This window comes from Trachymyrmex cornetzi, unplaced genomic scaffold, assembly GCF_001594075.2.
Source record: "Trachymyrmex cornetzi isolate Tcor2-1 unplaced genomic scaffold, Tcor1.1 scaffold679, whole genome shotgun sequence".
In the NCBI taxonomy this organism is placed as follows: domain Eukaryota; kingdom Metazoa; phylum Arthropoda; class Insecta; order Hymenoptera; family Formicidae; genus Trachymyrmex; species Trachymyrmex cornetzi.
In genome coordinates, this window is record NW_017300002.1 from 34,932 (window position 1) to 48,370 (window position 13,439).

At 34.9% G+C, this 13,439-nt stretch overlaps 3 protein-coding genes across 6 annotated transcripts in view; 1 reads left to right on the plus strand and 2 right to left on the minus strand.

The window, feature by feature from the left end:
* Window positions 1–829: 829 nt before the first annotated feature.
* On the plus strand, window positions 830–4,090 carry LOC108767450 (brain protein I3). The gene is made up of 4 exons (XM_018517359.1): window positions 830–1,093; window positions 2,743–2,909; window positions 2,992–3,129; window positions 3,862–4,090. The coding sequence occupies exons 1-3, from the start codon at window positions 1,000–1,002 to the stop codon at window positions 3,121–3,123; spliced, it is 393 nt and encodes a 130-aa protein (XP_018372861.1). The 5' UTR covers window positions 830–999; the 3' UTR covers window positions 3,124–3,129; window positions 3,862–4,090.
* A 688-nt stretch (window positions 4,091–4,778) lies between these two features.
* Window positions 4,779–7,215, minus strand: LOC108767448 (sister chromatid cohesion protein DCC1). 2 transcript variants are annotated; one of them, XM_018517357.1, is made up of 8 exons: window positions 6,735–7,215; window positions 6,494–6,667; window positions 6,160–6,361; window positions 5,884–6,076; window positions 5,583–5,799; window positions 5,388–5,497; window positions 5,135–5,318; window positions 4,779–5,073 (listed from the first exon to the last, which is right to left on the minus strand). In XM_018517357.1, the coding sequence occupies exons 1-8, from the start codon at window positions 6,773–6,775 to the stop codon at window positions 4,968–4,970; spliced, it is 1,227 nt and encodes a 408-aa protein (XP_018372859.1). In that variant the 5' UTR covers window positions 6,776–7,215; the 3' UTR covers window positions 4,779–4,967. The 2 variants fall into 2 exon arrangements, with proteins under 2 accessions (XP_018372859.1, XP_018372858.1); XM_018517356.1 differs by having other exon boundaries at window positions 6,160–6,364.
* Window positions 7,216–8,428: 1,213 nt separating this feature from the next.
* Window positions 8,429–13,439, minus strand: part of Fak (protein tyrosine kinase 2 Fak) — a 30,908-nt gene continuing 25,897 nt past the window's right edge. For all 3 annotated transcript variants that reach the window (XM_018517362.1, XM_018517361.1, XM_018517360.1), the window contains 8 exons: window positions 11,492–13,404; window positions 10,749–10,892; window positions 10,384–10,533; window positions 10,227–10,326; window positions 9,880–10,111; window positions 9,503–9,797; window positions 9,084–9,426; window positions 8,429–9,002 (listed from right to left, as the gene is read on the minus strand). In XM_018517362.1, coding sequence (XP_018372864.1) covers window positions 9,106–9,426; window positions 9,503–9,797; window positions 9,880–10,111; window positions 10,227–10,326; window positions 10,384–10,533; window positions 10,749–10,892; window positions 11,492–13,404 — 3,155 coding nt within the window. In that variant the 3' untranslated portion in view covers window positions 8,429–9,002; window positions 9,084–9,105. The remainder of the gene's footprint in view (window positions 9,003–9,083; window positions 9,427–9,502; window positions 9,798–9,879; window positions 10,112–10,226; window positions 10,327–10,383; window positions 10,534–10,748; window positions 10,893–11,491; window positions 13,405–13,439) is intronic.

A 13,439-nucleotide genomic window follows, 5' to 3' on the forward strand; every position in this document is an offset into this window, starting at 1 on the left:
GTGTGTGTGTGTGTGTGTGTGTGTGTGAAGTTAATGGAGAAATTTTTCACTTTTCATCCTAGGAAAAAAGTTTCATGAATGATACTCAGATCTTATATTCAAGACCAAAGATATCGAGAATGGACTGCGCGATCCGTATCTAAGGCCGGTATTCATAGTCGATTCTTATTTTAAGATCGTCTTAAGTAATGTCTTAAATCGCTAATGCGGCCTTCTGATTGAAATTCTTAAGCTAGAAACACAATAGACACAGGCAACAGGGAATAACGAGCCGTCCAATCAGAGCTTTGGGATATAAGTTCGATATTATATCCCAGAGCTCTGATTGGACGGCTCGTTATTCCCTGATGCCTGTGTCTATTGTGTTTCCAGCTTTAGGGCCATTCCAAACTTGCATAGCCGCATAAACATATGCATAAAGATAATCATCCAATCGTAGTTTACGCTTGGCTTTATGACAGAAATGTGATTGGATAATTTGCTTTATGCATATGGTTATGTGACTCTGCAAGTTTGTGTGGAATGGCCCTTATTCTCTGTTCCCTGTTCCTTTTATTGTGCAGAGCCTCTAACTGTGGTCGAGCGTCAGCATGAAAAGCACCTTTAAGTGGCGTTAGCAATACAAGAGTATTAGGGCCTGCGCACAATAGAGGAACAAGAATTAGATATTAAGATTTCAACCTATCAGAAATCGTATATTCCGATGTAATCAGTTTCTGATAGGTTGAAATCTTAATATCTAATTCCTGTTCCTCTATTGTGCGCAGGCCCTTACATATATGGGCTGAGAGAACTAGTGTACACATATACTTTTGAAACTTAAAGTGAGAAAGGTATATGTTTGACATTTGTTGAAAGCGAGAAAGAGAGTTCTAGTGCAGTTTACTGCAGAAACAGAAAACAGATCCCTTCTCTATGTTTCCTACAGATTATAGAAATGATCACATGTTCATGACGCATTGAACACTTATTAAAACAAATGAAAACAGCGAATTGATTATGGAGACACAGTCGTTGAAAGTGCCCGAGCAGCCCGAAACATCTCCACCAGCTCCACCGCCATATATTAATTCTGTCGCAACAGCTCCAGCAGGTGCGTCATGATTTTTAGGTTAAATTATACTGTCTAGAAATGCTCTTCTTTCCTTTCCGCGACTACGCGTAAATAATTGTCGATTTCATTTGGTTGGCGCCGATTTTCCCATTCTCGAAATTAATAATTCACGCAATAACAAAATAAGAGAAAGTGAGGGTACAATTTTCTGCACGGTAATTCCCCCCCCCCTCTCTCTAAAGAAAGAATAAATTATATTTATTACTATGAAATTAGTAAAAATGTTCGGACATTTCTCAGTTCAATTCGAGCCATTATTAGCGATCCAAATCTCAAAATCATCAATTAAACGCACCTTTTAGCGTTCGGAAATCGGGTGCCCTCGTGTATCATCTTATTCTTATTTAACATTGAATAAATAATAAGGATAAAACACAATATACAAGGGCACTCGGGCGATGTTTCCGAACGCAGCCCTAGTATGCAGCAGATAAGTCTTTTCAATTTCCATATTTGAATAGAAATTATATTATAAAATATTTGTATCAAATAAACTTTTGTTTAATAAAGTGACAAATTAATGTGTACTTTGAGTTCAAAGCTAAGTAATTGTGAAAGAATTAATTACACTCATTTACTGCAATCAAGATTGCATACGATATCACTTTAATTCAGTAATTACAGTGAAAGTAAAATATTAACAATTATCATATCAAAACGGTATGTTATATGACTATATTCAATAAAGAGTAAATTGATAATGAGGTTCAAAACAGCTGTTCGTGAGCGATATGTCAAATGATAAAAATCTAAATGCAAAACCATTTTGTATATATATTGTAAACATAATGAAAAGAATAAAAAATAATATCATAAAAAAGAAATAAAATTAAAATTCAATGTTTTTACGCAAATATGTCAAAACAAAGATGTTTAAAAACATAAAAAACCAAAAATAATGCCATGAAAGAGAAGTAAAATCAAAATAGGTAATATTTTAAGTATATTTATTAAAATAAGTTCCACAGAATATACAGTTCTCCGAGTGGTGTCTTGAGGACGTGTCTGATGTAGACGTTCCCTGGACATTCTTTAGGATTATGTTGTATGGGATAATTTCTCACACTTATAATAGAGTTGATATAAAATACGGAAGACATTTAAAGTGTATAAAGTATAACAATACATTAAAATGAGAAAACGATATGTAATAGACAGCATAATGAGAGGCGCAGAAATTGAAAAAGTTTTACATCAATAACAAGAAAATTATAGAGACAAATAATCGAAAACGAGCAAAATCTCCAGCAGCAGCATATTTGACGCGTCCATTTTGTTCATAATTCGATTCATGCAAATAATTCGCTAAATATTGTATTAATTATAAACTATTTTTCGCAAATTAAAGAAATTTATGTATATTTAAGTTATTATTGATTTTAAATAACTGTAAATAAATTTATTGCAAAAAATATTACTTCGGCCGGGAGTCGTACTACTCACGAAGTAAGAGCAGCGAGAGAACCAATTGGCATTGCAATAAACTTCAATCGATTATCGAGATTAACGTGCACTTTTTCAAATAAGAAAAAAACGGAGAAGGAAAAAGAAGGGAAAGTGACAGTGATTCACTTGTAAATATTAATATTATCTCATACTATATATTTATAATAAATCATTATCACTAGTGAATTCATCACAATGGCAACCACCTCCCGGATACTATCCTAGCAACATCGATTCTGGCTATCAACCTGGCTATCAAGGAAGCCATGTTCCATCATATGGCTCTACACATTCCACCGCAATCATTGTTCCAGAAATTATTGTAGTTGGCGGCTGTCCAGCATGTAGAGTATGCAAATTTTTTATTCAAATATTATCGCTGTTTTGGTTATACTTAAATTGAAAGTTAATAACATTTAAACCTAAAACAGATAGGAATAATGGAAGATGATTATACATGTCTTGGCTTGTTTTGTGCGATTTTTTTCTTTCCTCTCGGAATTATCTGTTGTCTGCTATTAAGAACAAAACGCTGTTCAAATTGTGGAGCTTATTTTGATTAATTAAAAGTAAGTATTTCCTACACTTACAAAAACAACTTATGTTGTTTACAAAAAAAATTATGTTATGAAAATTTAAAACAAGATATAAATGTTTAACATTCACTAATGTTATAAGAATGATAAGCAATTGATACTTGGTCAGAATAAAATATTCTTATAGCTAAAATAAGTTAATATATGCATATAAAATTAATTTGAAGTTAAAGAGTAAAAAACTTTAAATTAAAACAATCTTATCAGTACGTAAACAAACATTTCGATCTTTATTAAGCCCTTTTTAACGTTTAAAATAAATTCACTTATACATAATTTTTCAATTCCAGTCCATGCTAATTGTCAAATAAAACTATTGGAAATTTGTCAAATTCTATAATATAGTATATCTACTAACAACTAATGACGAATTCGATTGAAAGCACTAGTGCACACTGGTGCATATTAAAGCCGTTGTCGGTTGTACACTGATTTAATTTTAATGTAAAAGTGAAATGCAAATATTTCGAATTATAAAATGTATATTTTACCTAATAGTACAATAAAATGTATCGAGTATTTCAGGATTTAATCAATTTCTATATTTATGTATAAATATTACGTTATTTTGTGTTCGATGGCTTTAATGTGCACCAGTGCGCATTGAGTGCGTCCAATCAAATTCGCTATAAGTAAACATCTTAATAATTCACTCAATAATCTTATTAATTTATAATTAAACCATTCTAACTTGTTCTGTTTTAGTTGAATCATCGCATGGTCTCTAAGTCCTAAAAGCTAGTTAAAATATGAAAGTGTTTTTTAATTTAGTTACGAAATTTGATATCTATAATAGTTTTCGAGATCATTGATTACGATCGAATTCGAAATCAAATTGCAAAAAAAAGAAAATGCATCTATTTAATATAGTCAACGTATGTAGAAGAAATATTTGATGTAAACTAAAATTTATATCCTGTTCTATTTTTAAATAAGCGGTAATAAAATTCGAAATAAAAATAAAGATTTTTAATAAATAACAATTTTTCATTAAATAACGTTCTTTCACTAATAGCGGCCTCACCATAAGTATTTGAGAGCATTCGATGAGCCTCAGCCGCAGATTTCTTCATATTGAAGCAGACAATTAAAACCTCCCGCAAATAACGAGAATTTGACTCGTAAACTGACATTTTCAATCGAGAATAACTTTATGATGCAGACACAAATCGACTAATGTTTCTATGGGGTTATGTTGACAGATACCCAAGTTTATTGTATGACGTCTATGATCTATTTATTTCGACCACTTACCGCTAAAGCTATCTATGGGAAAATGGCGGAAGCAAAGTTAACACCTAATAATTTTTTTACTCAAATACTATCAATTTTACAGAAAAACTGCAAGAGACAAAAATTGTTTATTTTCTTCTCATAGAGTTCTAAAAATTTTTTTTAGGATTTTTTATCAACTTTTTAATACTCCATTTTCTTATTTTAATACCAACATAAGAAAATACAGTATTAAAAAATTCTTATAGCTCTTAAATTATACTTATTTGATGAATGAGTGATAATAATATATCACTGATAATGAGGCTATTACATCAGTAAGGTAATAAATGGAAAAAAAAAAATATATATATATATATATAAAATCTTATTTCGTCACAAAGTTATTTATTAATTGTGTAAAAAAATGTAAAACTATACATATATGATAATCACCAACTAAATAAATTACACTTATCGTTTCAACATTATAGATAATTCTGAAATATTGCTCTGGCATCAATATAATAAATCAAAAACATATGTATCAATATTTATTATAAGACGATTGAATGCATACCACAAATGTAATCACTATATCACTTACCATGTTTCGACCCGTAATATTTTATCCCATTTTTTGTCGAACATCTAGTATATTTTGTTAAAAGTGCATTAACATTCGTTATACCTTTTGTAAAGCGACTAAAAGAAATAATTACATAAGATTTAAATTAATAATACCTTTGTATTTTTATTTACTTACATAATATAAGGTGTTATCTCTTTAACAGTCCATTTAGCTTTAATTTCAAAAAGTTCATTAAGTCTGTCGTGAATGTTGTTGGGTAAGTCTGCCTCTGGACAAGATATGACTTCCTTCTGTAGTTTTGAAGTATTATACATTATAAGGGCTGATCCATGTAAATATTCTTCTCTTGGCTGCATTTCTAAAACATCAAAAAATTATAAGTTCAAAAAACTATATATCATTACAATTTCCTAGCTCAATTACATACTTTCAGGAGTTCCAATGTTCCACGCTTTCATAAATTCTTTATATTCGGTAACAGGAGAAGTAGCAAGAAGAACTTTTGCCATCGCTGTACAGCATTTTTCTTCGTCAAACCTTTTCAAGATATTACATTTGAAAGACATCTTCCTTATAAAATTTTCACATTAATTATTATAAAATATGTTAATAATGTATATACCTATATAATGGACTTCCGTCATCCTTTGTTTTTGTGCTTACTTCTGTATACCTTTTGAATATAACATTAAATACTGGTTCATAAATAAGTTCCTTTAAAAATTGATAAGTATTCTCTTTATCTACTTCATTGAGTTCCCAAGACTGTCTTTCAAAATAATCCAATATCAGATCCAAGCTTCTTGCTTCTATGTCAAATGATATCAGACGCAAATAACCTTAACATAAAAAGGTCTTTAAATTAGATGATATCATTTGTAATGAATATGGTCTAATATAATAAAGAGAGTTTTATTACAAACCATCTATTTCAGCTATTAAGAAATCCGATAGAGCCTGTTTTAACTCTTGATCACTAGCTTGTAACTCATTTTGTAATCTTTCCCAACTGTATAATGTATTTCGATCTATAGTAGATTCGTATTCCAATCCATTGAAAGAAGAAGATTTAAGCAGACTTGATAAACGTACCAGATCAGGTTTGGTTTCTTTCACCTTGTGAACACGAAAGATTATATTAATTTTTGTCTACAATTCAACATTTTACGCACCATTCAAATATAGAATACTACAAGCACCTCGTAGTATAAGTTAAATATCTTCTTTACATTATGTCTTTCTATAGTTCGTTCTGCAACTTCTTCGATATCTGTTGTCTTACCCAGCTTTAAGTTTGGTACCAACAACCATGAATTGGATATCTCTGCCTCTCTAACCTCATAGGTACAAGTTTGTGTACATAGCATAGCGTTGTCATGTTTATTACCACGAAATGATATTCTACTGTTACAAAATTATATTATTTATAATCACTTTACAGAATAAGAATTGCAATATTAATGTTCAAAGAAGATCTCGATTTTTAAGGATCTATTTTATAAAACAAAAATCACAAAAATTTGAAAGACATACGCATCTCCCTGGTTTAATCCGTTTAATATATCCTCGTCTACTTCCAACAATATCATATTATTGACTTGATGATCTTGCATGGAATATAGACATTGTGTCATGGTATTTAAATCAGACTCTTTAATCCCAGCCAATTCCAAGATCTCGCAAACATTCTCCTTAACGCGAACGTTCCTTAACAAGAAGAAACATTGTAAAATTGATATTAAAAAAATATATAGAAAATTCTAACAATAATCACCGTTTATCGGCTGATTTCGTCAACAGACCGGCAGACTCCATATCAAGTTCAGGTAATTATGAAGGAGACGGGCTTTTTCATAAAAGTCAATGAAATTAGGCTATTCGACGCGTTTTTTGCATAAAATAAAAGAGTCTAGCAGAAAAAAAGCGGCGCTCTGTCCCGCGAACTGAGATATTAATCGTTCAGGTTAAAGTTGACAACTATTCAGGTTAGGAAATCTGTCACAGACACGCAACACTCCAAAGTGCAGTAAGTGCGTTTGTGAAAGTAATCAGTAGTAGGGCTGTAGGGCTTCAAGATTGATTCGGATTTAAAGCTATCCGGATATTCATTTATCCGAATTACGAATAAATCCCAGGTGCAATTTGGCTAAAACAAATTTTAGCTGATGGTGACTTTAATTATAAGTTTGCAATATTCAAATTTTATATGCGTAACAGGCTAATATAATACAGCTCAATATAGCCTAGTATAAATAGTTTTGGGATACTTTGGGTTATTTTGTGTTACATTGGCAATACAGACGTAGCCAATGCAGCGTCATGCAGTGCAAAAGTCGCCAAAAATCTGGTAACCCTGGATAACAATGCAAGGTTCATAGATTTGTATCATTATACTAAACTGCTAACTCCCCACTTTTCCTTATGTAAGTGTTGCCTGCACGCAGTAGATAAGCAGAATGATAGCGTTTTTCATTGGCAGAACTAGTGCGTACTTAGTGCGGGAGGATCCCGTTTGCCTACAGTTCTGATTGTACACACCACTCATATCAAGTAGTGCCTAGTAATTTTTCACTGTTTTGCCAACAAGATTATTTTATTTTTAAATTGGCCAATCAGCGATACATGTGTGCAATCGGAGCCCTCCCGTAAGAATTGACCAATAATCAATTATTTTCCCCTTATACTGTGATTGGTCAATTCTTATAGATTACGGCGTAATTAGTTAACAGATTACGCCAGTATAATGAGCTCTGCTACAGGGCACGCTTAATCGGGTTTAATAACATCCGTAGTTATGAAATTGGCCAATCACAGCTTTTCCTCGGGAGAATGGAATGATTGTGATTGGCCAGTTTCATAACTACGGATGTTATTAAACTCGATTAAGGGTGCCGTGTAAATGTAGTCAGTGATCCTTTCGACGACACTCGGCAAAAATCTGCCAACCCTGTTACAAACTGTACAAAGTATTTGATAAATGCACCTTATGTATGAATACATCACTGCAAAATGTATTGATGAGCTATTAATGGTATACTTATGCAAAACTGGAACTTGTTAAAAATACCTTGTAGGAACTAAACTCGTTAAAAAATGGTTTTTGCTTTTAATAAAACATTTCATATATAAATATCGCAAACTAGTATAACCATTGAATAATTATATGAAATAAAAATAACACATTCAGTTCTTCTTTTTACATTATAATTACTGCCCGTAATATTCCTAAGTAGGAATAGACTACGAAATTACGAACTTGCGTTAAAAACAACATTGATTATGTTTCACAAGAAATTATATTCTTGCGCAGTATTGCTCGAAAAGAAAATATTGTTTATATTTAAATATATGTTCATAAATATATAATATATACATACATACTTTTAAAATGTTTGTACGTATGTATACATTATCATTTGATTATACGAGATGACGCAGATAAAATCAAGAAATTTTGAAACATGCGATATCATGTGCAATGTCAGAATAAATACGAATAGCGTCATTAAATCTGAGACCTTTATCTCATTTAATAACGTCAATGTTAATGTTAATAAAATTAATGGCGTATACTCTTATCTTTATGGATCAATGTAACTTTGCGTCATTTCGTATATGCCATCATTATATATAACAAATAGTAACGATAATCTTAAATCCTTTGGAGTTATGATTTCATTATAGCTGTGACTAAAATTCTGTAGTGATAAACTTCCTACGCTTATAATTAACGAATACTATCGTATCTATAAGTACGCTTAGATAAAATGTCAATATTTGAATGTTAAAAAGAGCTAAAAAGCACAAATACTAGGCGTGCATTCCACTTGGAATTCATAACGCTCGCGAGCATTATTTCATCTTTGTTATTATCAAATGTTAAACAAGGATGAAGTGATGCACGAGTGTTGCGAACGTTAAGTGGAACGTACCCTAGATTTCCCGTTGTTAAAGTATTGAAGTGTAGATGTGTACACACGGGTAACTTGGTAGTATATCGTCTACTTATATACATACTAATTGCAAGCAACGATTCAAAGTCCTGGAATCAATTATTTAAAATTAATAATCATTTAAATAATCGTCTCGTTTATATGAAGAAATGCATTTCACTATCATTTACCTTAATTCAAGACATCTCGTTGTTAGCTGTCATTTATCGAAGTCTCACTTGTAACTTTACTGTTGGTCGTAAACACTGTCTGTTGATTAACACCCGTTGTAATCGATTGAGTTGGATGTATGACGGGACTCGCAGTCTGAACCAAATTGTAAGTGACTGGCACCATAGGCAAACAATTAACAGAATTTATAGGCCCTACATTACATGCTAATGAGGGTCTTTTTCTTTCTAAACTGTTAGTGGCCATTTGTCTTCTCGCTGTTGAGTTACGTTCAAGGCTATTGGTAACTGTATTGTGTCTTCTTTCTAAGCTGTTGCCGGAATTGAAGTCGGATTGACTTCCCTGAGTAAGCAAATATTTTTTTAATTTAACTTTATTTCGTCATTCGTTACTAATCTTATTGAAAAATATAACTTACCGGCAAAGATCGATCTACAGATTGACCCATTCTGTGTAATAAATCACCACTTTGGCTTTGTCTGAAGGTCGTTCCTTGTCGTTCGGTCGACTGACTTCTCCTCAGAAATTGTTCGCCTGACTGACTCGAACGAATGCGATTTTCGGGTGTGGATTCTTGCGTTCTGTTAACAACATTGCTCTGCCTTTGGCAAATCTGACTATCTACATATGGATAACGAATACGGATGGAATCGATTACGTCTAAAAGATTCTTTGCATCCATGGCTAAGATATGAGCTGCAGAAAGCATTCCCCTAAAATAAGAATAGTAATGTTTATCGATGATTCTCAATGTTTTGTATCAATTTCTTAAGATAATCCCAAAATAATAATTACTTCCGATATTCAGCATCCAATGTAGTGGCACTATAACTTTGCGCCAGTTTCATGGCAGACACAAGTTCTGCCATATCTTTACTTAATACCTTATGCGCCATTTCTACTTCACGATGCGCGGACATTGGCAAAATTTCTACCAAAACATCCACAGAGGATAATAATGCTCTTAATTCGATACCTACTCTACGTACTAATTCTAAATACTGATCAGCCTTACTCTGTTGAACACCTGCAATTCACATTTTCATTTGTTTTGTATATTACAATGTATTCTTTTGACAATATTATTTAGCTACTGTACTGTGTATTTAGCCACTACTTATTTTTTCGATTTGCATCCTTACCTTGCGATAATGACATAACTGCACGAACAACGCTTGTTGTGCAGTCGTATACTTTATCGTTAGTTCTGTCTAAATCTGCTGTAGGTGTAGGTTCCATTTTCTACAAAAAATAATTTATGAATACGTTGGATTGATAAAATCATTATGTGTAATTTACCTTTACTACAATGACTTTATCGGAATTCTTGTCCGAGCCAAGAGAGCCAGTATAGGCAGAATGCGGTTCGTGGCTCGGTGATTGAGTAACTGATCGTGGAATCGTGGGACTAGCACTTTCATCACCACTCGTAGCAATCGATAATCGTTTCTGTCAAGAGGAAAATGAAGATTAGAACATTTCAATTAACAATAAATTTTAAAAAACAATTGCAAGTAGAAGTTAGACTGAGATCCTATTTTTAATCAAAGTGAATCTTCGTGTACTTAATAATATTTATATACAATTATAAGTACATCTTTCAGTTTTTATAAATTGCATGCTAATTCGGTTTTAACTTGAAACGGAATTTTTTTTTAACATACTTCTTCTCTTGCGAGCCACCGACTATCCTCTTCAGACTGTCGTTGTTGTTCCAATAACCGTTGCTCCAGTAGCTTTTGTTCGTCATCAATGCCACTATTAAAATTGTCAGTTAGGTTATCGAATAGTTGTGAATGGACGTTTCTCTAAAACACACAGTAAAAATGATATTACGTTAAAAGTGTGACTCATTTTTTAATCCGACATTTATAAGTTCTTTTCTAATATTACACAAATGGGATAATTTTGTAACTATTTATATGTTGCAATCCTTTCTTGATAGTATAAAATAAACGTATGTACAGGAAAAATTAAAGAGACGCATATTTCTCGATAGATATAAAATAAATTTAAAACAGTGGTAGTGCATTCGCGTACTCGCTATATACATGCAGTTTAAATGATTATTGTAATAATCAGTGATATCCATTCTCTCATGCAAAAATTATTAACCTATTGAGCGGCAAGTCAAGGTTTCTGCTAAAAAATAAGTTTCTCCGATCGCATTGCGACAAAGTAGAAGATTCATTTGCGAACCAGTGCGTACGTATCTTGCATACACCAAAGAAGCACGTAATATTAATATACATTTGATGCGTGTGTGCGTGTGTGTGTGTATGTATCTAAGGTGTAATGTGATGCAATAGTGTTGAGGACCAGATAGAAAAACTAAAACAAGACCGTGACGTGGTAAAAATACAGAAGACGTGTTTGTCACATTCCTAGGAGGCGGTCATGGTCAAACCTGATCTTGTTGTGCCTCCTCTGTCATCGAGCTGCTAGACGACACGGTGCTGTCGCTGACAGCAGAAGAGATCAAAGAGCCAGAGAGAGTGCCGTCGGTCGAGCTTGTCAACTGCTCATCCTGCTTTTGTGGTGTCACGAAGGTGGTGATTTTGGCGACGCCCGTCACGACTTGCGATATATTTGCCGCCTTCGCGACGCCGCTAACCATCTGAGATTGCGGTATTTGTTGCTGATGCGTACCGGTCAGGCTTGTCATTACATTGCCGATGTTAGCGTGCACTTGATAATCAACTGGACCGAGGAAACTTGATTGCTGTTGATCTACCATGTACGCGGATGGAATTGAATGGATGTTCTGCTGAGTCGCCGAGGATGACATAACAGAGTGCGATGGAACAGAAGAAGCTTGCATTATTCCAATGTTCGCCGAATGATTCGTGCCGGTTACTTGACAAGTCACTGGCTGACAACTAATTCCCGACTGAGCTTGGTGAGTATAATTTGGCATGTGCACCTTCTGAGCTTGGACCACCGACACGGACGTGGCATGGGCCGTGTAAATAGGACTGGCACCACTTAACTGTGACTGTTGGTTCGTGTGTTGCATCGCGTGAGACACCGCCTGAGAAACGACATTCTGCCGCGTGATATTCTGCATGTGAGGCATTTGTAGCAGATACATGGACTGTTGTCCCGTTTGAGCGATATTCGAATAGATCTGTTGATGCGGATAATTCTGTGAAAACATTGGCTGCGACTGTAGATTCTGCATTACTAGATTACTTCTTCCGGCTTGACCGTAATTTCCTACCGCGCCGGCGGGTTTCAATTCAGTCGCGGTCACGGTTGCAGCTACGGCCAACTGTGGTTGGGCGTTTTGTGCGCGGAACTTGAGTACCGGACCATACAAACATTCCGAATTTGATGCGGAACTACCTACATTCGCCAAGCTAATATTACGAGAGTAAACAACGCCACTACTACCACCACCGCCACTACTAATACTATCGCCAACACTCTGCACGCCGCTAACATTCTGATTCGTAGATTGACCGCCACCAAATACTTGGCTCATGTTATTACTAGTTGTGAAATTACCGTAATTAATTGACTGATTGAGAGCATGCGAACCACTCGCAACAAACTGCGCCTGGCTGCTACTATTCGGTATTATAATACTGCTGCCCAAACTACTAGGATCGAAATTCCCGAAATCCTCATTGTAATTATCACCTAAACCAGCGCTTTGACTGAGATTACCAACGATAGCTGAGCTCTGGGTGAAACTAGTGACCGGTCCATATATCTCGCCACAGGTGTTGCCCGCGACCGCGGCTGACACGACCGACGCGGTCGCGGGTGGCGACGGAACGGTGCTGGACACGGAGAATTTCTGCACGGGGGAGTACAGGTCCCCCGTGATGCTACCAACCACCTTCGAGCTAACCGCATACAAGTTTTGCATCTCTTTAACCTTCTGCTGCTTTCGGTTGGCGGCGGGCGACTGCGTCTGCACTGCCGTGTCTGAAATGCTCAGGCTCGACATGAGGAGAGTGTTATCCGAGGAATCAAGGGAGTCTAAGTTGATGTCAGACAGGATGGAATCACCCGACTGAGTTGTGATGGATGGCGGTTCGGAAAGCACGGGGTCAAAGAAGGGTAAGTCGGACACAACGGCGGTTGTTAGAACTTGATCCTCATCCTGAAATTGGACCGCCAGGGTGTTGAAGGGAGATGCGGGTGTCGTGTACACGGAGGGACATACCCCTCTGGCTTGATTGTCCTTGAGAAGTTGCGTGAGAACCTCGGGACTTTGCGCCACGATGTACGTGGATGGTGCCGCTAATTGCGACTGCTCCGTCGTATTTTGTGGTTGCCGGGACGGTTTCGGTGGCGGCACATCGTCTGCACCTATAAAACGGATTGATAGATATAGTCGATATCGG

Coding starts and splice junctions, on each gene's coding strand:
- LOC108767450 (XM_018517359.1), top strand. CDS start 1,000: ATGGAGACACAGTCGTTGAAAGTGCCCGAGCAGCCCGAAACATCTCCA. Junction 1,094..2,742: donor TGTCGCAACAGCTCCAGCAG/GTGCGTCATGAT, acceptor CATTATCACTAG/TGAATTCATCACAATGGCAA. Junction 2,910..2,991: donor GCGGCTGTCCAGCATGTAGA/GTATGCAAATTT, acceptor AACCTAAAACAG/ATAGGAATAATGGAAGATGA.
- LOC108767448 (XM_018517356.1), bottom strand. CDS start 6,775: ATGGAGTCTGCCGGTCTGTTGACGAAATCAGCCGATAAACG. Junction 6,668..6,734: donor ACGAAATCAGCCGATAAACG/GTGATTATTGTT, acceptor CTTCTTGTTAAG/GAACGTTCGCGTTAAGGAGA. Junction 6,365..6,493: donor GGATTAAACCAGGGAGATGC/GTATGTCTTTCA, acceptor ATTTTGTAACAG/TAGAATATCATTTCGTGGTA.